The sequence below is a fragment of the Chroicocephalus ridibundus genome, chromosome 8 (genome assembly GCF_963924245.1).
Source record: "Chroicocephalus ridibundus chromosome 8, bChrRid1.1, whole genome shotgun sequence".
Classification (NCBI taxonomy): domain Eukaryota; kingdom Metazoa; phylum Chordata; class Aves; order Charadriiformes; family Laridae; genus Chroicocephalus; species Chroicocephalus ridibundus.
Genome location: NC_086291.1, coordinates 57,391,103 through 57,413,814, shown reverse-complemented (window position 1 = coordinate 57,413,814; position 22,712 = coordinate 57,391,103). Strand labels below are relative to the sequence as shown.

General features: G+C 42.2%; 1 protein-coding gene across 1 annotated transcript; it reads right to left on the bottom strand.

Annotated features, from left to right (window-relative positions):
* Positions 1–197: 197 nt before the first annotated feature.
* On the bottom strand, positions 198–15,268 carry CCZ1 (CCZ1 homolog, vacuolar protein trafficking and biogenesis associated). The gene is made up of 15 exons (XM_063343509.1): positions 15,122–15,268; positions 13,412–13,509; positions 13,195–13,288; positions 13,023–13,097; positions 11,873–11,920; positions 11,158–11,241; positions 8,723–8,898; positions 7,999–8,080; positions 7,313–7,374; positions 6,274–6,385; positions 5,618–5,651; positions 5,137–5,254; positions 2,762–2,920; positions 1,538–1,665; positions 198–469 (listed from the first exon to the last, which is right to left on the bottom strand). Exons 1-15 carry the CDS (start codon positions 15,218–15,220, stop codon positions 414–416), a joined length of 1,425 nt encoding a protein of 474 aa, XP_063199579.1. The 5' UTR covers positions 15,221–15,268; the 3' UTR covers positions 198–413.
* Between the last annotated feature and the right edge of the window lie 7,444 nt (positions 15,269–22,712).

The following is a 22,712-nucleotide window of genomic DNA, read 5'->3' as shown; positions in this document are numbered from 1 at the left end:
CAGCCGGGAAAGGTCTTTGCTCAGGGGTCTTTGGTGACCAGTTTCCAGTTTACATGGTAGAGAAATCCACAGGAAAGCACAGGACGATGCGAATGAACACAGGAAGACAAAAAGATGCCCATGAAAGTGTAACAATTATTAATTTTATTTTCCAGTAAAATATTCACATAACGCTATCAGAATGGAATGGTACAGATGAATGCAGACTGGTTTTTACTTAGTTTGCACATAAACATTTTTAAAATCTAAAAATTTTATGATCAGAGTTTACAGATTTTAGTAGAAATTTTGATTCTTACAAAGCAAGTATTGCTTTACTATTGTCATTATTCCAGTCAATAATATGACTAATAACTTTTCCTGTTGAACACGTGTCTGACATTGACATCTTCAATAAATCAGCCCTTTGCAGATCAATCCAAGAAGAAAATATTATTAAACTGTGTTGCACAAAGCTTCTTTACTTCTTCTGTAAAAAAAAATAAAAATAGGATCTGTCAGTATGGTATTTTACGGGAACCTCTGCAAGAAAAGCCTCGAGGATCATCACTGAGAACATAAATTCAAACAGAAGAAAAGGGAGGAGTTTCTAATGTAGGAATACACTTGGTTTTATTCTGGCTTCAGTAAGAGAAAGCTGAGTCAAGTCTGATGTTCTGCACTGTCTGAAAGAGGAGTTGTTTTCCGAGTAGCTGAAGGGTAAACGGTGGTTTGAGTTTGTGCCGCTGCAGTTCAGCACAGGGCAGGGCCCTGGAACCCCTCCTCGGGGAAGGAGGGGGGTGTCTGTTACAGCACCTCAGGGCAGCAAAACCCTGCTTTCTGCTACGTGACAGACACCCCTCTGGGGGTGGCAGCACTCCCTAAGCTTACGGGCACAGAAACGCCCAGTTACTCTTTCTGGATGGCAGGTTTGATGCTGAAAGACAATTCAAAATCCTTGTGTAGGTCACGCAGCTCCTTCCTCTCTTTAAAACGTAGGTTGCTGGGCTTTGGTTGTGGAAAAGTATTAGTGTGAGCACGTTGCCCCCTATTAAAACAGTGAGCCCTAAAATTGCTGCAAGTAAGACTCAAACTGCCCTTTCTCTTAGTCTGTTTAAAAGCTTATTGCATCGTCATTTGCACCCTCGGTCACAGTAAATCATTAGAAACAAGGCAGCGCTGGCCCGAGGATGACTGAGAGGAGACACTGGGTGCGAGTAACACACCCATGGATCGCTGACATCAAACCCAACTCACGTGTAAACATGGTCGTCTCTCACCTATGGTACGCTTCGTTAATCACTCCTAAACTAAGCTCATGGGTCTCCTCTGTTATTTGAAGGAGGAAGAACGACTGATTAATAATGATGGATGTCTGCTATTTCTGCTGTTTTTTGACAGCTGGAAGAAGGCAGACTAAAGGCTTGTGCAAACTTACCTCATCTACATCATAGATCAGTCCCTCTCTAGATTTCTTGTGAGATGGATTTTATTACTTCTCCAGGGACATACATTTTAGTAGTAACTGTATTTAAAGGTAATAAAAAACAATCCTTACCATTAACTTCAATCAGATTTGCATTTTTTTGATTCAAAATAACATACAGTTCTCGCTGGTCAGACTTTTTCCCAACTACCCAGTAATCACTCATTGCCTTCACAATAATTTCCTCATCTTCATCAACTCTGAAAGAGGTTTTAGAAAGTAAAGAAGGTGGCAGCAAGTTCATTTTCAACAGCTTTATTTGTAATCATTAGGACAGCGTAACGTCATAGCTTGTGGCTGTGCAGTAGCAGAGACCGAGCACCGGTACAGCACGAGCTGGGACGGAGCTGGGCAGTGCAGGATGGAGACTCCGCAGTGGGCTGCTGGGGACGCTTACGTCCCCAGGGCAGCAAGGCAGTGCTGTGGCCGCCAGCCAAGCTCTCCCGTGCTCGGCCGAAGCGCCCCCCCTCCAGTCTGCTCCGGACACACCAGAGAACTACGCTTCGCTACAGGTGACCACGTAACGGAAGGGGGAGGCGGTCTGCGATACTCAGCTTTCCCCATCTCATTGCTAAACCCAGAACTAAGCCATGCTCAGCAGCCAGGTACAGGACATAAAGCTGTCACTAACCCAGTACTTCCACAATATGATGAAACGTTCTTTTTTCATTTACAGAAAAATTAAAACCTTGTCCTTAGGCAGAGTGGGAAGATTGCTAGTCGCTAGTTACAGACACCACCATCATACAGCATCTTCCCGTTCTTTATTATAGCGACAGAGGATGTCTCCCGCCTTGAAGCACAACGCCCACAGAGAAGATAACTGGCTGCGGGTCACTCAGCAGGACTGCAGGAACTGCAAGGCTTGCATTTTGTCTGTTCTCTAATCCCTAAAAGCTTCCAGCTGCTCCAGAGGAGGCGGCAATACAGGCAGAGGCAGGTCCTTTCCCCGTCCTTTACTTGCCCAGAGATTAGACAGACTTAAGTGCAAAAGCACAAGGCTTCACATCCCTGCTAAGTTTGTTGTGGCTACTCTGAAACTTCACATAGATTAGATGTTTTCTTGGATAGAGGCCCTGGCCCTTCGTTAAATCATTTTTTTAAAAGGACAATAGAAGTTTTGTTTAAGACAGACTACTTCTAAACCAACAGAAAATACCAAACATGACCCACGCTACACCATTTATCTCACAGAGCTATGAACAGCCATCCGGGAACAAAGAGCCTCGAAAGCTTCACTCATTTGAAAGAATCTACTTGGCAGGAGTCGGAGACTATTTGATAGTTAAGCGTTACCTGGAGAAGTCACTGTTGATGTCACCGAGAATCTTCATGAGGTCAGGGTGAACAGACGCGAGCGATACACTGGGTGTTTTCCTCATGTGGATGGTGCTTTTCTCTGCCAGGTTCATGTGATTGAAATAGATAAACTTGAACTGGGGCTCCTTCTCAGCCCTGGCAGATTGAAAAGAAAACGTGACGTGTGAGTACTGACATGTTCTAGAAGCCCCGGCTTCACAGAGAACAGTAACAAGCCATTGCAAGGCTCATGCGGACATCCTGAACTTATCTGCCCCTTGAAGAGATTGAGTTCATTAAGACTTGTGGCATGATCAGACTTCATTTTAACACTTTAAAAGAAAAGAAAAAATAAATAAATAAATAAACCCAAATCAAGCCTGCAAAACCAACCAGTTTTTCCCCTTCTGCTGTGCAGGCTGCTGGTGACAGACACAGGGGAGTCTGAAGGCCTTGTCCCGCTTCCCAGCAGTATTTGCATTTTTCTGACGAGCTGGTTTTTCTCTGTCCCCAGTTTGTTTCCTCGCTCCCCTGTGCTAGTCCAGTCTGGTTTGAATGGATGCTAGGTCTTTAGTTTGATTAATAAGCGATCTTCCACTCTCGTCTGTTGTTTGTTACAATCAAAAGAGAAAACTTCTCTTTCCCTCATCACTTGTGTGGGCCAACCAAGAGCCCGTTCTCAAACTCCTGCCTTGGCAGCCTTCCTCCACCTCCTCTTTGATTAAGTTGATATAAAACCTGCTACTTAAAGCTGTAGTTTTGGTAGAAGTCACCACAAATTCAGACTGGCACACACCGGCCATGGCAGCTGCTCCTTCTGGCCATGTATTATTTAGAGTCAGGGAGATGCCGCGATGCTGCCACTCGCCTCAGCAAAGCGCTGGATCCCCTCGCGCTCTGCACCCACAGCCATTAGTGTCAAGAAACTGTATCATGTTTTCAGGACACCACGGCATTAAACTTTAAAAGGGTTAAAGCTGCCAAAGCCAGTCCCAGATGACATTAAAACCCCCCAAGTTTAATGATTTAGTAGACTGGCACCATTTCGAGCACATCCTATTCTATATCCTGCAGGTCTGCTGATTTGCCATGCTACCACTAAATAAGGTCATTCACACACCCGTCTTTGGTTTAATTCCTCTTTTGCTGTCATACGCGATGCTGTTCTTGCTTCCCCAACTAACAAATCTAACTAAAAAATAAATACAATTTTATGGAAAGCCAGCTATAGTTTTAAGTGACGTGTATTTTCCAAAGCATTAACATCCTTCCTCATTTGGCATTCCCACCCCTCAAGTAGTTACTTAGTCCTGAAAAACAGAAAAAAATAAGACAGTTTTTTCCTCACCTACTACACACGGCAACACTCCAAGAAGCAGTAATGCTGGAAAAAAGTACTCAACTTTAAACCTTGCATTGTAACCAAATAATCCACTTACTAAAATCCCCATTTCAAACTATTAAACAGAAGTTGTTGAGGCATCTAGACCTTCATTTTCCTTTTGGATTCGTAACGGAGTTAAGAGTTCCACACACTCCGTCCGTAAGACCTTGTGTCCAAGGCAACCCTGGGACAGAGCCACCGGGGCCAGGGCCCACTTGATGTGAAAAACACCATTTTTTAACATTATACAAAATAGCAGAAAGTCAAAGCAGAAGTCAAAGGAAGCTAGCACAAAGAAGGATGTGGGCACAGACACACAAAAAAAATTTTTTTTTTTTTTTTTAACTCAAATGTTCTACTAGCCCCAGGGCTATTTGTGAACATTATGAGATTCTGGTTTCCTCAAGAAAAGTTAGAAAGTATAAACTGAAGCTGAGGTTTTGCAGGAACTGCTACTTCTCTACTTCAACGTGGGCGGCAGCGACAGAAGACTCCCGCCTCGGCCGGCAGGTTTCCCACCTGCTCTGCGTTTCTGCGAGCCCAGGATCTGTAGGACTCAGCAAGTTTCCGTTCACATACGAAAGAAGCAAAACCTAGAAGTTCTGCCTCAGAATAATCTGCTGACAGCTGGGGGATGAGGAGGCAGAATCTCAACTGATAACAGTGAAATCTAGCTTAATATCTACATTATTTTTTTCTGCAACAATTATGCACGCACAGGAAGGAGGTTTCAGCAGCCACACAATAAACATTCGTTTGTAAATTAGTAACATGTATGTTGTTACTTCAGGGAGACCTAAATATGCAACAACAGGCACTTTATAAATGCTTAAGATGCGGAAAGGCAGATACACATCGTTTAAAGTACACGGTTAACTCAATGCTTTCAGCATTGGGGCTCACATTACCATTATTTAAGCAGTTCGTTAAACCTCCTTTTTAACCAACTAATGAGGGACTGCAACAGGAACAGAGCTGTGGTACAAACCCTGATATTCTCTTGTTGATGTTGTACTGCTCACATATGTCTGACGCCAACACGGTGAGCTGAGGCCCAACGATGCTGTCCAGTTTACGGCAAAACTCCAGCGTAGGCGGGATGGAAGCTGGGTGGTGGGTAAAGAAAAGGGAGAGATGAGAGTCTCCTCCCACAGCTGAAGGTGGTTTCTGCAGTTGCTTTCATTAAACATCAGCGAGACTCCTGGGACAAATTTCTCTCTTAATTATAACCTTACAGATGATTTCCAAAGTGCGTGGCTAACTGAACCAACACTGAGTCGTTTTATTGTGTAAACTGAGTTACTTCTAGCACTGGAACAAAAAATCAAAAGACTGATCAGAGCACTCATGAAGAGCAGACTCAAATAACAAATTAACGTGAGTATTTTTCAAGAGGAAAACAAGTTGCACGTAACAGCATTTTATACTAATTATGTCTTGCCAAATAAGTGATGCTAATAGGTACTTACCATCAATCATAAAGCAGACAGCTGCACTCATGGCCTGGAACAAAAAAGTTAAAGCAAAAAAAACCATTTACAACAGGTTACCTCCACTACCTCAAACAAATGACAATACTTCAGTGCGGTCACCCAGAGGTAAACCAGTTAAAAAAACAAAACCAAAGTAGTTTAACGGTAACCCTCCAATAGCATAATCTCTTTGCAATCCTGCACAACACGGGACAGTTATGATTTTAAAATTCAGCCCAGTTAGCAGTTTTTAAGTTGCAGGGGAAAGGTAAAATTTGCTAAAAATGCATTTTATGTAAGGAAATATGTCTGCAAGAACCTTGCCTTTCATTTAAAAAAAAAAAAAAAAAAAAAGAGTTTTTTGTTTTATTGATTAATGAAGCCAGGTGTGAAACCACCTGAAGTAACTGAAGGCGGGTATTTTGTTTTACTAAAACAACTGTTTGTTCTGGGGAGAGTACAGGAGGGGGGAAGAGAGGACTCAGGCTTTAAAGCTTGTTGCTAGAATCGCAGAGAGTTTTCTGTCTCTTTGCTTTACCCTCGTCATTTCAATGCATCTTTTTATACAATTCATAAGTACTTCACATCATTTTTGTCTTCATTGTATATAGATTCCTAACTCTGTGGAATAATTGCAGAGAAAAACGTAATACCTTATAAACAATTAAATGAAGCTCTTCGTAAGTGTCATCAGTGTTAACAAATATTTTGGGGAAACGGCATTTTGCTTCCGGATCATTAAGATTTAAAGGTCCAGTAAGAAACCTAGAAAATAATTCCATAGGTCAGATGCGATGAATCCTTACATTTCAGTTTTTCCTATTTAACAGATGGTTTTGAAACTAGCAATGACTTGCACGTACGAATCTATTTGAATACAATGAGTTTCCAGCTGTCCAGCTTGGCATAGAGCCCTTTATACATTATCTCGGCACTCTTACATTTTCCAAGTATTATTTGCATATATGCTCCAAGGCGTTAACAGAGACAGGATCAGAAAGTCAGAATAACGCCAACAAAATAAGTTGATCAAAGACAAAGCAGCAAAACTCTTTCTGCATTCAAGCTGTGACTATCTTTAAAACCCCTTTTTTTTGTGGTGTTAGTAAAGTGTTGGCAAAGGAAGAGTTTCCTTTGCTTTCCGACAGTACATTCAAAGTAGTTTTATGTACAACAGTGGGGTATCAGAAGCACCTAAATTTGGGGCGGGGGACGGACGGACACGGGACAGGGAGTGCGTGCCAGTGCCTTGATCCCAAAAGAACACAATAAATCAGGCAAGAGGAATTATTGTGATTAAAGTATGTCCAAACCCACAATTATTCAAAATAATGTTGCTTCAGCTGCTTATACAGAATTGCCCACTCTGACACGCTGAGTACAGCGGAAAAATAAATAGATAAATCCCTAGAATAAATCTATACCTTTGTCTGAAGTGCCTGACTGGAAAGAAATGACAGGAGCACTTCCCAAATTGTTCATGCAGTGCATTAAGAACAGTGGGGAAGAATAATAAACATGCAGTAATGTTAATGAAGACTTTTTTTTTCCCCCCCAGAGGTCAGTCAAGTTTTACACTGCACCAACTACTGTGTGACCCTCTAGGACAAACCGAGTGCGTAACACCTCCTCAAAACACACGTACTCCTCCCAGACATTCTGCCCTTGAGGCAGGCAGGAAACCAGAGCTACCTGCCATAGTGTTGTAGATTTCCTGGCATCTCAGCTCGGACTGGAGAATCTCTTCCTGCTAACTGAAGTGAAAAAGAACACACCCAAGAAAAAACAACTTAGAGGTATTTTCTGTTACTTTTTGTGCACCGTCTTTAAATCACATCAAAGCAAACCATTTGCAGAAATTACCACTCATGCAGATACCTACTCTTTGTGTAACATGAAGGAGGTAAAGCTAAAGTGTAAGAGATGCTGATAGAACAGGGCATTCTGATTTTGCATTTATTAATTTTAAAACTTTCCTTATGGAGCTTCTGATGCGGGGAGGGATAACTAACTCCATGTGGTCTTACGGCGCTCAACGCCGCACTTGGCCATTAACTGAAGCGATTCATTTGCAGTACTGAGCAGTCATCAGGTATCGATGTTCAGTAAACTCCCTATTGCCATCCCATACTCAAATTATCAGCACAATTCATATTAGAAGCATTAGGTGCAAATACTACTGAGTTTAGTAAAGTGCCCTGAAAGCAATAAATCTCATAATTCCTAAACTAAAATTTAAGAGGGGAGGGGAAGAGAGATACTCCTCTTTGGTATTTTAGCCCTTAGTAGTACCAGGTAAACGAAATGAAAGGAAGAAAAAAACCCAACCAAACCCAACAACCACCTCCCACCCCAAAAAAAAACCCCAACTCCCATACCTCAGGCTCCATGTGCCTTGGAAACAGAGATGTTGTGAGATATTTGTACAAGATTCTCATGTCATCTTGTTCCAGTCCACTCCTAGAACATCAGGGAGAAAAAGCAACGCCAGTTGTGTTTGTGCTGCAATTCAGGTCACACGTTTTCCTCTAACCAAAACTCAGGCAAAGCACACACCAAACTGGAGTAGCAACATTTCGGTGTCTCGGTAGATTCAACCTGAGAACACTCACTTTTAATAAAATGTTAGTTTACTTGCTAAATACAAAACACATCTAAATTAGCCATAAGCCAGAAGAGAAACAGAAACAATATTTAAACAAACAAATATCAAGTTTGCTATTCTTAAGTCCATTTTTAAGTAGAACTCTTCACAAGCATTGCAACTTTCCAGTTCAGAACCGTATAAAGAGCAATCCTTTAATGATCCTTCTCTCTACAAAAAGGTCCTACAGAGGAACCTGTGTCTCTGCAGTGGCTCTGAGCAATGGAAATGACAAGGACACTTCTCTAGCTGCTCCTCAGGCCAACCTGGGAGTCATCATTTGGTACAGGTTAGAGATTTTAAGCCAAAGACCAATGCCTTTCTTACATACGACTCATCTTACCATTCAGTTTTCTCATTTCCAAGCAACTCTTTCACTGTTTCGGAAGCTCTACTATTATGGCACTTATTTAAAGAGTGAGAAATCGAACACACAAAAGAATTACTGAAGTACCTACCAGATAAGCTGGTCGTTGTACAGAAACGCAGTATACTTGACTATGTTCAGGCTTTCTTCCATCCTGTTAATAAACGACTGAATTTTCAAGTAAGTCATTTTATCCAGTGGAAAGAAGCTGATTCCACAAAACACATCCAGCAGATCACAGGACTGTAAATGCAGTGTCTGCAAGTACTAAGAGAATAATGACAGTTGTTTTTTAGAATTCAGAAAACTTCCAATGTGTAGATTTAAATTACAAGTTTTAGTCTAATCCCCAGTAATCGACACTAACAATCAAAAAAACCTACCACCCCTTCCAATTCTGCTTGTATGACATACTCCTCCACGCGGGGACAGACTTTTTAGCAGGGCCTGCAGTGGCAGGACAAGGGGTAATAGCTCTGAACTAAAAGATTTAGACTAGATAGAAGGAAGAAATTATGCTGAGAGCAGTGACACCCTGGCCCGGGTTGCCCAGAGAGGTGGGAGATGCCCCATCCCTGGAGACATTCCAGGCCAGGTTGGACGGGGCTCTGAGCAACCTGATGGAGTGGAAGATGTCCCTGCCCAGGGCAGGGGCTGGACTAGATGGCCGTATCGTTCTATGTGTTAACGCCATTCCAGATGTAAGCTTGCTCTTATTTAATCACAGTGACAACAGCTTTTAAGGCTAGCTCAAGATCTTTTGAGAGGATAAGGAAGCACAGCCTATCTTACTAATATTTAATTGGAGAACCAACTCCATAGAAATATTAGCAGATAAATTCATTAGTATTCAATGTGCAAAGGAAAAGATAATCTCTATTATTCTCCTTATTGATAGACTGTAACCTTTAGCAAGAGATTTCAAATGCACTATCAAATGCTCTGCTGTGTGAAAGACGAGTTATCCAATGGCTCCCTCTACAGTCATTTCACATTACCATAAAACCCAAGAAGGAAAACACTTCCAGACAGGCGGTGTGACAGATCTCGGTCACAGTTTACAATCTAAGTCTCATTTCCTTTCAGAGTTTCAGTGCAGTCCAAGCCCACCAGCAACACGTAGCCAATACGTTCAAGAGGGTTTAACAGGACAACTTGCACGACCAAACTTTTTAGGTATTTCTGATTCCCCAGTGAAAAAGAGAAACAACTTTTCCTTGGATTTCTTTCTGTTATACAAATCTACAGCAATTACTGTTTTATCTTCAGTAGGAACTTCAAAGAAAAACAATGTTTTAAAGATAAAAATACCTTACTTCCTTTTTTGCCATGCTCTATTTTTCAATTTAGTCTGGTATACACCAGCTAATCAAACAAGCACACCTTATGCCAACGGTGTTCATTCTAGAGTCTACGACAGTCTTAAAAAAACAAGCAAAAAAACCACCAAAAACCCACACGTGAAGGCTGTCCTAAAATCAATTTGAACTGTACTTTTGTTTACAGTCACAATATTGTGTTATTTTAAAAATCTGCTAAGAGAACGAGATTTTAAACACCAGTATACAGTGTCTATACTCCATCATTATCAGAGATATCTATATTCACATCTCTACCACAAGAGAACCAACTGCTGACAGCAGTCCTCCGTTTCCTTCTGTTCAAACAAGAAAAACAGGGGCAGACAGACACTTGGATGCCATCTTTTAAAGCTAACTTGATGAAACCTTGCATGTAGGAACTCAAAATTCTGGCAGACGTGACTACTCAGCCAGTTCCTTTAAGTGAAAAATACCTGAATAACATTTGATGGATTTCTTGCTCAGAAATAGGTTTTACTTTCCATCCTTTCACTAAAACATTTGCTTTTAAAGATTTAAATTAAATGCTGAAGACTAGTTATAACCACAGCAATATTTCCTGAAACCTTACCAGGCACGACTACAAATTCCACAAGGTAGGGCGAAGTTAAAAATTACAACTCTCCATGACTTCACGGTACTACGGGATGGGGACCTTCAGCCTGTGCGTGCAGGTTGTGGAATCTCCATCCCTGGGGATTTTCAAGATTCAACCAGCCAAAGCCCTATGCAGCCTTGTCCGAATTCAGTGTTACCCTACTTTGAGTAGGAGGCCAAACTAGATGACTCTCCAGAGTCCTACCAACTGAATGATTCTGCAACAGCTATTCATATGGGCCTGCACAGATTGTTATCGCACTAACCAATTCAAATGTTAATGCAGAATTTCCAAAGGATGAACGTGATTCCATCAGGAAAAACATCCATCAGCTAAGCTGTTCCATCAAGCCATAACCCTACTTGTGGTTCTATTCCATTTAAAGAACCTACCACCTTAGTAGGAAGCAGAAGTATCTGAAAAAATAGGTAACCAGACTTTTGGTGTGGTAACTACACCTTTTCCGTTGCTTATGTGTTATAGCTACTACAGCTACCCAGAGAAGATTTTTACATTTTATTTCCAATGCAAAAGCACACTGTATGTGCCTGAAAAATAAGGTCTTACCCGATGGAAGAATTTCTCTAGTCTCTCCTTTAGAACTTTTACACCTCCATCTTCCATGGCTTTCAGGAATGTGCCATTGAAAAGCTAATAGTTAAAAGAAATAAAGAAAATCAGTCAGTTGGTTATTCGTTTACAATAATTTCTTCTAACTCGGACATGAATATATCTAGATTACAATATAGCTCAGTATTTGGACTCCAGAGATCCAAACGTACCCCCTTTATTGAAAATACCTCTCTCAAATTCACAGACTCCAGCAGGGGACTCTCTATATGGCACCAGTGGCGGAATTAGATAGCAAAGGAAACTAAACTCTTTAATAGTAGAGAAATTATTTATCTGTGTTGCTTAAGTATCTTATGCTCCCGTACTCTAAAAGCCAGATTGATGGCCTTTATCCAGCATTGTTTCTCCAATAGATAATATCTAACACCATCAAAATCGAATGCTTATTAGTGTTAACTGCCCATGAAGGAAGAAATGCGGACTTCACAGCAATTAGAAGGCTCTTATTTTTACGATAAGCTAATGAACCAGCACAGGTAACTGCAAAAGCTTTGTTTTTCTCCTCCATCAACACCATTACAGCTTCAGGAAGAGAGCAGACAATAGTAATGAGACAAGAATGTCAAAGCAATGATGAGCTTGCACGTCCAGATGGTACCATGAGGATCTCTTCCTCTGCCCGCCAGAGGAGCTCCAGTATTAACTCTACCTTGTACATGCTGTAGCACTGCTGTAGGACCGAACTATAAACCTTGTCCTGCAGAAAAGAGAGCAGGATATTAGTACAGGCAGAGGCAGAATTTCAAATATTTTGGCTGAGCTACGCATAACATATGATTTTGAAGAGCCAGCAAACGCACAAATAAGAAAAATCAATCTCTGCAAAGTTAAAGAGCATTTTCAGTCAGCATCTGGAAATTTCTTTGCCCTTATAAAGTACTTTTTCAATAAAGGGAGTCCCTTCCCCCCTTACATTTAATACCAAAAGCGCCTCATTAACTCGTGCACAAGATATCAGTTACAAATAGCGCCCTTCCCTAAGGCCAGGGCTCAGTGAAAATTAACTTATTTCGGACTAGTTTTCTCTTCATCCACGTCAAAGGCTAAAGCAGATGGGACACCACAGCAGGTTTCTATTGGGCTAGGATCTTAACCCAGATGAAAAAAAAGACTATTTTATTGTTTGTCTGGCAAAATAGCGTGCCTATGATACCAATCCTTTTCTTAGATGACAATGAGGAACAGAACCAGTGCACACCGTAATGAACGGAGGCAGCTTAAGCAGCCAGCTTTTCAAATATTATCCCACCCAGCCACATACCCTTCCTGTATAGAATTAGACTGACCGAATCATACTGCTGTTTGGACAAGAAATCCCATAACAGTTATGAGCTGTTTGTCTTTCCAGATTATTAGTAACGATTACTAGCAGTTGTAAGGAAGTATACATGTATGCTTAAACCTAATAAAAATACATAGATTTAAAATCTTACAAGAACTTTATTAAACAAACAGATCATAAGAAATATTCACCTATTCCAAGCTAAAAGTCTCACAATTGTACATTTCATTGATGTTTATTGGGTGGTCTTGAACCGTTATCTGGATAATTCTCTATCTTGCTCTCTTCTTTAAACTTTATAGAAACGTACTTTGCCCTTTTTCAGTTTATGCAGAGAGATATATATATATGTGTGTGTGTATACATATATGTGTGTATATATACATACATACACAAACACACACATATATATATAAAAGTCAATTTGGCAGCAGTTCAAGAAGAATCAAACTAAGATATTTTTGGAGGTACTCTTAAAATACAATACATTAGAAAAAAAAAAAAAGTTCAGTATTACCAGTAATTCTTCTTCCTGATATTCATAGACTGGCTTTCCATCTTTGTGTTTTTCTATTATGGGATTCCGTACAACCTAGGAAGTGGAACAGGCTGGTATTAGACAATGCAGAATGCATTGAGAACATTGCGATATGATGTTTTAGAAATATGCATATCACATGCATAAGTACCATGACCATCCAGAAGTTTTCTTCAGGTTCATGGAAAAATTGTCTGTTCTTCTGTGTATGTAGGGATTTTGCAGGTTTTGTTGGACTAAAGGTCCTGGGAAGAAAACATATACGTAGACATAAGATATTTATACACACAAAAAGAAAACACACGATTGGGAAATCTAAAATACAGTGCTTGTGCTAACACAATGAGCCATGCAATCAGACTTCCTACCTTGTGAACTGTACTATAGCTTCACATAGTCCCACATTTCTAATTTTTTCATTCTTTTCTACTTCATTTGGGTGATAGAAGAGAATCTTCTTTTCCTCCTAAATTTTGAAAAAAGAATCAAAGCAAATGCATTGTAACAGAATTAGAGTTGAAGAATATTGAGTCCATGGTTTGCTTGTTTTTTTACTTTAATCCCTTAATTTCCAAGGCAGAATTTTATCTTGTACCTAAATGGGCTTCTGTAAAAACAGATAGAAGGAATATTTAAGCACACTTAAGCAGTCAGTCAGCCCAAGATCTCTCAAAATGCTTTACAAATTTCAGGCTGTTGAAATCACAGGCCCTAGTCACTCCACAGCTAGTTCAAAGCAAGGCTAGCTTCAAAGCCAGATCAAAGCACGGCTAGCTTCAAAGCTATCTCAGACTGCTGCAAGACTTGGCCAGTCAAGTTTTGAATACCTCCAAAGATGGAGATTCCACAGCCTTTCTGGGCCCTGTTCTGCTGTTAGACCACTTCACTGTGAAAATTTTTTTCTTCTGTCTCATGAGAATTTCCCTTGCTGGAGCTTCATCCATTACCTCTCACCCTTTCACTTCAAGAAGAACCCAATTCCATCCTCGATAGCCACCCTGAAGACAGACATCAGACCCCTTCCACATCACCTCTCCTTTAGGCTACACAAATCCCGTTACCTGAAGCTTCCATCGCAGGCTGCAGCCCCCGGACCAACCCAGGAGCCCCTCACTGGATCAGTATTTTTCCTGCCCCGGGGAGTGCCCAGTCTGACCAGTGCTGAGCAGAGCGGAGCAATCACTTCAGTGGACCGGCTCATGCATGCTCCAGCACACGGCCCCATACGCGCCCGGTTTCCAGTGCCGCCAGGGCACACGCCGATTCACCCGTGAGCTGCCGTGCACCAGGACTGCCCATGCCTGTTTCGCCAAGCTGCTGTCTAGCCAGCTGGCCCCTGGCCTGCCATGGTGCACGGGATGCTGCCATCCCGCATGCGGGACTGGGCGTTTGCCTTCATTTTGCTCCAGCAGGTCTCTGGGAGCCTGTTTCCCAGCTCCTGAGGGTCCCTGCGAAGAGCAGCCCTGCTCCAGCCTGACACAGCTTCCCCCAGGCTGGGGTCAGCCATGGCTGGCTGAGGGCGCACACAGGCTCATCACCCTGGTCACTAATAAGCACGTAAGTACGCTGCTCTGTTCAAAAACTGGTAACGCTAGGGTTATCCCATGAACCATGCGATGTGCTGTTACCTAAAAATAGAGACTATAGTTTCTTGATTTTAATTATAAGAAAATACTAGCAATAACTTGAATTTAACTAAGTTAAGCACTAAGCTTTCTACCACGCTGTATCTACCCGAAGAAAATAATTTTTAGAAAGAGTTACGGCATGAGTAACAGACGGTCACTTACAGACCAGCTCCCCCCTGCAGCCTCTCGGGCCCCGCTGTTGAGGGCGCCCTGCGCTGCCGTTCCTTGCCAGCGGCTGCGGGCTGCCCCGCTGCAGGCGGACGGCACCGGCCGGTACCCGCCGCTGCCGGTACCCGCCACTGCCGCCCGCCCCGACAGCGGGAACCCCGAGGCCCAGGCCCGGGGAGGGGCGGCAGGGCCCAGAGAGCCGCCCCGGGGCCCCGCGGCACCCCAGGCCAGCACGGAGCGGGGCCGGGCGTGCGCTCCCCGCCCCGCAGCCCCCGCCCGTACCTCTCCCTCTTTGGGCCCCAGCTTGGGGTTGTAGATGAAGAAACTGAGCAGGGTCGGAGCGAGTTGTTTCTCCTGGCCGGCTCCCCCCGCCGCCGCCATACCGAGCCTGAAGCGAGCGCGCCTGGGGCCGGCCGCCGCCACACACCATCAGGAGCCGCCCGAGCCCTCCACCGGCGCCGGCCCCGCAGCGCTTCCGCCTTCCTTCCGCCCCGGAAGAGCTCGGCGGGGCCCGGAAGAGCTCGGCGGGGCCGGAGCGGCGCTCGGCAGCGCTCCCGCCGGCGCGGGGGGAACGGCAGCGGCCGAGGCGGTGCGCGGGGCCGGCAGTAGGCTGGGGAGCCCCGGGACCCGGTGTTCCCTCAGCAGGAGGCTGTACCTGGCCGGGGCGTCCTGGCACAGCCCCGCCAGGGCGGGGAGCGGGGCCGCCGTGCCGAAGCGCCGTTGGGCCGTAGCACCCCTTTTCGGAAGAGCAAATATAGGGCGGTTCAGTGCCCTTCTGGTTCAGTCAGAGCTGCCAGGCAGCTGAAAAAGGGTAGAAACGCTTTAGGGGTAAAATCCGAGATTCGAAAGATGAGATCTACAAGTTTGAATATGTTGAAGGAAATGTCAACCAGCATCACTTAGTGGAGGTAATCCTTTCTCCATAAGTAGATACATTTATTCTGATTAGTTTTTCGGGTTTTTGTCTGGTACATTTAAGACAGCAGCATTTAACTAATAAAAGCACTCAGCGCTTCTGTTACTTTTCAATTACAATTTTAATCAAAATTCTGTGTGGACTATCCAAAAAACCAGCTACATGGTAAGAGATGTGTCACTGCTTCTCTGTAGGAGTATGACATTTAGGAATTTGAATAAACTACAGTTACATATTCACTTAAATAAAACAGCAAGGTAAAGTATAAAGGATAAAACCTTTGAACATCGCATTCCACCAGATCATTTAGAAAAATGTACCAGTAAGCTTTCTTAAAGTTGTGCCAGATTAAATCTGAAAGAAAATAGTATTTATTGAGTTTTTAATTTTTCATTTTTGTTATTATTTCAGTTCCTATCATCACTCTTACTTTATATTACTTTCCATGCTGGTAGTGTCATGCTGGATAGCCCCCATGAGCCTCAGCAGTTGATGGCTTGCTTGAGAACCCAGTTCAGTGCTGTAGGAGCACTGTGTGGAATCAAGATGCTGTAAAATTGCATCAATTTAATATTTAATGTCTGTACTCCAAAAGTGAGTGGTGTAAGCAAGAGAGATGACCACTGTTTCCTCCTGGGCTGGTGGAGTAGCATGCAGCTCTGCCTCGCATCCCTACTGCCATGCCATGGCTGCAAACGCTCACGGAACTTGTCCTGAGGGAGGCAGCTGCCTCCTGTGAGGGAGGAGGGGTACAAAATGGAGGGGGGCTGCTTCTTGTGAGGGAGAGGACGCACAAAATGGAGGGGGCTGCCTCCTGTGAGGGAGGAGGGGTACAAAATGGAGGGGGGCTGCTTCTTGTGAGGGAGAGGACGCACAAAATGGAGGGGGCTGCCTCCTGTGAGGGAGAGGACGCACAAAATGGAGGGGGCTGGCTGTTTCTTGTGAGGAAGAGGACGCACAAAATGGAATGGGCTGGCTGCTTCTTGAGAGGGAGAGGACACACAAAATGGAGGGGGCTGCTGCTTGTGAGGGAGAGGACGCACAAAATGGAATGGGCTGGCTGCTTCTTGTGAGGGAGAGGACGCACAAAATGGAGGGGGCTCCTTCCTGTGAGGCACAAAATGGAGGTGCTGGCTGTGAGGCCTGGTGAGCAGCCATGCTGAGGCCCTCTCAGGCTGGTTCAATACGAGGTTTTTATATGTGAATTCATGTGAATGTAGTATGTGTGCAGAATCCGTTTCCATGGATGTAGAGCTTGTTGCCACCTTGGGTGTCACCTTTCCTATCTGCATGTATGGCGTTTAACCCAAACCTCTCAAGAGCTGAGCAGCTCCTCGTGCCGTGTGGGCTGGACAGGTAGGAGTGACACAACAGGCTGAGCCGTCGCAGCAGACGGAGCATTTCCAGTCAGTGCCAGGTCTCACACAGCTGTAGGAAGTGTTTCCAAAGCTGCAGAGAGAATCTGATTTACAATGTAATGCAGGTGTTTTCAGAGGGGTCAGGGTGGAAGGTGACTCCTGCCTCTAGCCAGCAGAAGAAAGCAGGATGGGGGAAGGTTCTGCTGTGCTGAGCTCCACAGGGTTTCCCTGAGCAGGGAATCAGGCCAGATGTGTTGGGATGAGGCATCCAAATACAGTAATTCTTGCTTCCTGCCCTACAGCTGTGAGTTAAAATTCAGTAGTGTGTGCAGGTCAGCCCTTTAGAGTTATGTTCTGTCTGTTTGAAGGCTGAAACACGGACGAGACAATTTCTGAGAGCATCCAGTCAGGATTGAATATATCAAATGAAAACAGCAAAGTGTCCCGTCCGTCCCCCAACTTGCGCTATACTGCGGCGTGCGATCAGGACAGCAGGCCAGAGGGGAAGTTAATTTCTTTATACTACTCACTTGATGCAAAACGTGGAAATTCTTAAAATTGGTGGTACTGATAGTAAAATTAATTGATCTCTTACCAAAGAAATTATAAAACTGCCATGACTGGATTTTGGCTTGTGTTCTGTTAAACCTGTAGGTGTGTGTCTGTTCTGGACTTAACACAATGGAGATCCTGGTCTATGACCGGGGTGCCTATTTACTGCTGTAATGCAAATACTGTTGCAGGGGGTATATTGTGGAGGCATATATGGTTGGACAGCAGATACCTGCTGCAATTGGTGATTGCTAAGGAAGGTGTTTCTGTGCCACGCTTTCCCTAGGAAAGGAATTAATGTGTGTGTAGTGATTGCTAAAACATAATTCTGCTCAGTGCAACCTCATCTGCAACTTGACGTTGCTTTTGGTGGAAGTATTTGTGAGAATCTACAAAGAGTAAGTGATAACAGATTCAATTAACTTAAATTATTACGTTCCTAATGTACAAATTAACAGAGCAGGAAGGAACTTCGATTGTGGTTCCAGTTTCATCCCATCTTCTTAATTGTATGTGCAGTAACACCACACCTTGACATTTGCAAAGTGGCATCAGATCACCCTGAGTTTGAAATGTGATTCCTAGCCCATGATTATGTAAAATTAAACTGCTGCATAAGTACATTGGGAATTAACAGGACAACTCCTGCATCAAGAGACAGATAATTAACAACTCTTTGACTGATTTCCAATTTATTAAAAAAATTACATAGGAGTAAGAAATAGTATCTTCAGCATCGTGTAGTCATACTTTTTGGTTTGTTGAGCCTATTTCTAGGTCCTATTTTGAGCATTTCTGTCAGCTGCATGGTAGCAGACTTAACAAAAAGGTATACTATAAATCACTCTGGGTGTTAGAGCTGACAGCTGTAAATAAATACAGCTGACAGCTCAAATAGCTGTTCCATTGACAGTATGTGGTCTAAATGTGTTAACAAATGTGTAGACTCAGCAGTTTGGGATTAGTTTAGCAAATAAATTACAAAATAGTGTTGTGATCCCGCAAAAAGCACAATGCCTGCATATCCCTGGTCTGCACGCTTTGTTAACGCTGTAACAGGCCTTTGTAGCTCTATGTGAAAACACACTGCAGCTAGATGCGGGGGTCCTGCTAGGAGTATCATTCATCCCTCCCAGATTTCTTCTCAGTGTGATGTCAAGGAATAGGAGCAGCTGAGCGTCATGGTGAGTAGGGATGGTTTAATAATGGATGTATTTGCTTTGCAGGATCAGAGATTTCATAAAGGAAGGTAGTAACTTTACAGTAGCTTTGGTTATGATTAAGGATACAAAGTCACTGAATAACAATAAAAAGCTACTTTCATGCCAGACTTGAGATATTTAAGTGTTTTGGTTTGTTTAATGTGTTTAACGGGTATGCCTAGGTGTTGTTACTAGCCTGAATCTGTAGTACATGTGAAAGAAAAGCTGTGATGAGGAAGGGGCTAGCCAGTTAAAAGGATTTGAAAGCTCTGAAGATGAATTATAGTAATATGTTAATTATGTCCCTGCTGATCACAGCAAGAAATGAGAGAGTGAATTACATAAAGAATTATGTCGTAGTTTGACATATTTAAGGCATGGTGGTTTTTATGATGAGAAGTTGAATAAAGCTGCTGTTTATTCTTTTTTATTTTAATTTTAACTATTCACAGGCAGGGTAACATGGCACAAGGTATTATGGGCTAAATAACATGAACATGAAATTGAATTCTGGAGTCCTGTGTTTTAATGGAATCACAAGTATATTTTTATAGTTACTGTGTCTAGTGAATAATTGCAGTATACACATACAAATAATTTTTGTATACAACTAGATAACTAGTTGCAACTTCAGTGGCAATCTGTAAGCATGATAGTAGCTGATTTCTGATTGCTGCCTCACCTGTCAAATCTTCGTAGTGCATGCAGTTTATGAATGCAGTCCTTATTTCCATCCTATTTCTTAAATATATGCTTATAGAAAGGGGCTGCTCATTCCCTTCAGTGAGCACCCATATCCATGTGTTAAATGATGGTTAAATATGGTAAATAGTTTTTTCTTGCTTGTCAGTAAATAAAGCCCTGCCCAGGAGCTTTCTTCAATTACAAGTCCCTACTTGAAACAATTGGAATTCTGCATATGATGTTTCTAGAAGGAAGCTTACTGATGGCATTTTGGTTTAGGCCATGGAGCAGACAGGTATCTCTGTGAGTGAGTAAATACAGTTTGAGTTATCACTATCATGTGTTTTACAAGAGTATTTGAAAGTATGGTTTAGCGTTTCAAGGATTCCAGGGAAGTGATAAGTTGTTTTTTAAGGTACGTTTTTTCCTGATGAAAATGTATGGAAAGGTTCCTTTAACTGCAGTACTTTGTATGTTAGATCTCAAAATATCTCACGTAGAGTAAGTGGGTAGTATTCCTTCTGTTTGGTGCTGTAGTGCACAACTTGTATACAATAATAAGCTATAAACAAACAATTGAGACATGTTCTGAATTAGTAAAGATGAACAAGATTTTTCTAAAGCCTCTACATGCAAACCAGTTAAAAGGATATGTGTCAGGCCAAGAAGTGCTTCCCTAGTCTTTTTGTTCCTTGCCTCTTGATTGGACCTGAGTACACTTTGTAGTTCAGATGTTTTACAGGAACTTCAGATGCAGACATCTGTGATATATTCTTCTTTCTGGGAAATGAAGAAAGTTCTAATTTCACTCATAAATTTGTTGTGTGCCAGGGCACTGCACGCATCTTCTGTCTACCCTTTGTGCAGTGGCCTGCTCCAGCAATGTGTTGCATCTTAGTGGAGCATAACAGAATTTGTGCTTTGCCTCTGGGTTTCTTTGTCTAGGTCCATGGTGCAATGGCTGAGACACTGAGAGGAGCTAGAGTTCAGAGTGCAACAGCAACTGGAAAATTCTTTATTTTACATGCATTTGTCTGCCTGATGTAATATGATTAGTCAAGGTCAGGACACTTAATTGTAAGTGAAATGGAGAGCGATTTGTTTGTTACTTACATGTGAACTAGTCCAAAACCCTTCTGTCATCAGACTGGTTTCATTGCCAAGAACACACTTTATTTCTTGTGAATATCCTGTGACATCAATCTTATGCTATGCGAATCTCCATGGGCCTGATCCTCAGCTTGTGTGAATCTGAGTAGCTCTGTTTAAGTCATTGATACTGTAGTGATTTACGCCAGGTGAGCATATTTCATAACGTTAAGAAGTGTTATTAAAATTCAATGTTCATTTATTATCAGTTTGTATTATTTTTGCACAATAAAAGGCAAAATGTGATGACCATATTAAATTCTCATGTGTACTGAGAATACCAGCTTACAGACAACTTGTATGCCAAATTAAACTGCTTGAAAACATTTCAAAATGGGACAAAAATTCAATTTTCAGCCATCAGCTGTTAAGAATTGCAGATTAATATATACATGGTTTTTTCTTAAAAACAGTAGATGTTTCTTGGCTGGTTCTCCAGTACTTGGCTCGCAAAAGAGTAGATGGCTGCAGAGAAGACACAGAGGTGAGTACTCAGGGATGAATCATTGTAGAATTTGTACTGGCACAGCTGTCTAGGGTGTCTTGCAGGATGGCACTCCATGAACTTTTTTGCACACTGAGTAAACGAGAAATTTAATTTATTTAACTGTTCTTGCTTCAATGATTAGTAAGTTTGAGGCCAACAGGAATTTTTCAATTACAGCTTTGTTAGGTTTGCAAAATACAGGTTAGGAGAGAGAAAAGGGCCTACCATATCAAAGCATTATCCATATGGACTCTCTCTTTGTGACTTTGTTGCTTTGAAATACATATGTAGTCCTTCTTGCAAGCGCATTCAGATTCTTTAGTCTCTTCCACAGCAATAGCTGGTTGTCTCATAAACAATTAAGTTTTGATTTTGGTGTTTTTCTGCACAATTACCAGTATTTATAGAGACTTCTGAAAAGAAAAAAATGCAGTTAATTTTCAATGTAGTAATTTGCAGCAATGGAGGAACTGCAGTGACTCTAAACTATTCACTTTGCTGAAAATGCTTATGCTGTGTTCCAGTGACAGCTGCATGTATGTGAACTGCAGTATATAGCACTTGTTAATGTTGAGGAAACAAATGAATATATAAATACTCCTTCAGAGCATCTGAACATCTCTCTTTCCTAATGACTGAGCTGTTTGTTCATATAAAGGCGTTTCTTCAGCATCCCCAGATATGAATGCTTTTGTGAAGGACATTTTTAATATGGCAGATGTAGCCCAGAAGTACCGGTAGAGTACCTTGAAGCTTTCTCAACATGCGTTTCTACAAATTCTTCCTCCACGCTTGTAGTCCTCCCTATTGAGAAAGATAGAAAATACCACGAAGATGATATCTTTTGCTTCCCCTCTGCTCACAGTTATCTGAAACCTCGAGTCCATGCTGGCTTTTCTTTTAATTCTTTCTGCAGGAAAGCATGTGGTTTTTACTTTCTTGCCCTCTTGATTGGCTAATGTAAAAAGAGTGGTTTGAAACTGGAACATTCACATGCAGAAACCACTTCTTAAGCAAAAATGTATGACTGCTTTTCGCTTGGAAGTCAGTAAGAGATTTTATCCTCACCTACCTCACAACTATATGTGATCTTTGATGAAGATCTGAGTGTTTTGAGAACTTCGCGCTTAACCCAAAAGGCATACTGTAAACAGAACTCCCACTAATTTCAAAAGTTGTTCCATATATGAAGTTCTGATAAGATATTGGAGGGATTAACACTTTTAGTTTATGAATTCACACGCTTCAGTTTAGCAGTCAGAAAAACAGACATAAGCCACTGTATATGACCGATCTTTATTGGATATTTTTAAGGGAAGTGCCTGCTAAAGTAGAGTTTAGAACATGGTAAGTGGTCCACACAATGAAAAAAAAAAAATGATTAATCAGCGTTTCATCATGTTGCTAAGGTAATGAACAAATAACAGACACTGTCAAGATAAATAAGGGACTCCTGATTTTCAAGGTTTTGGAGCATCTTGTGCAGTTTCATCCCAATTCTATCTCGTTTGGTCCTTTTGAACCT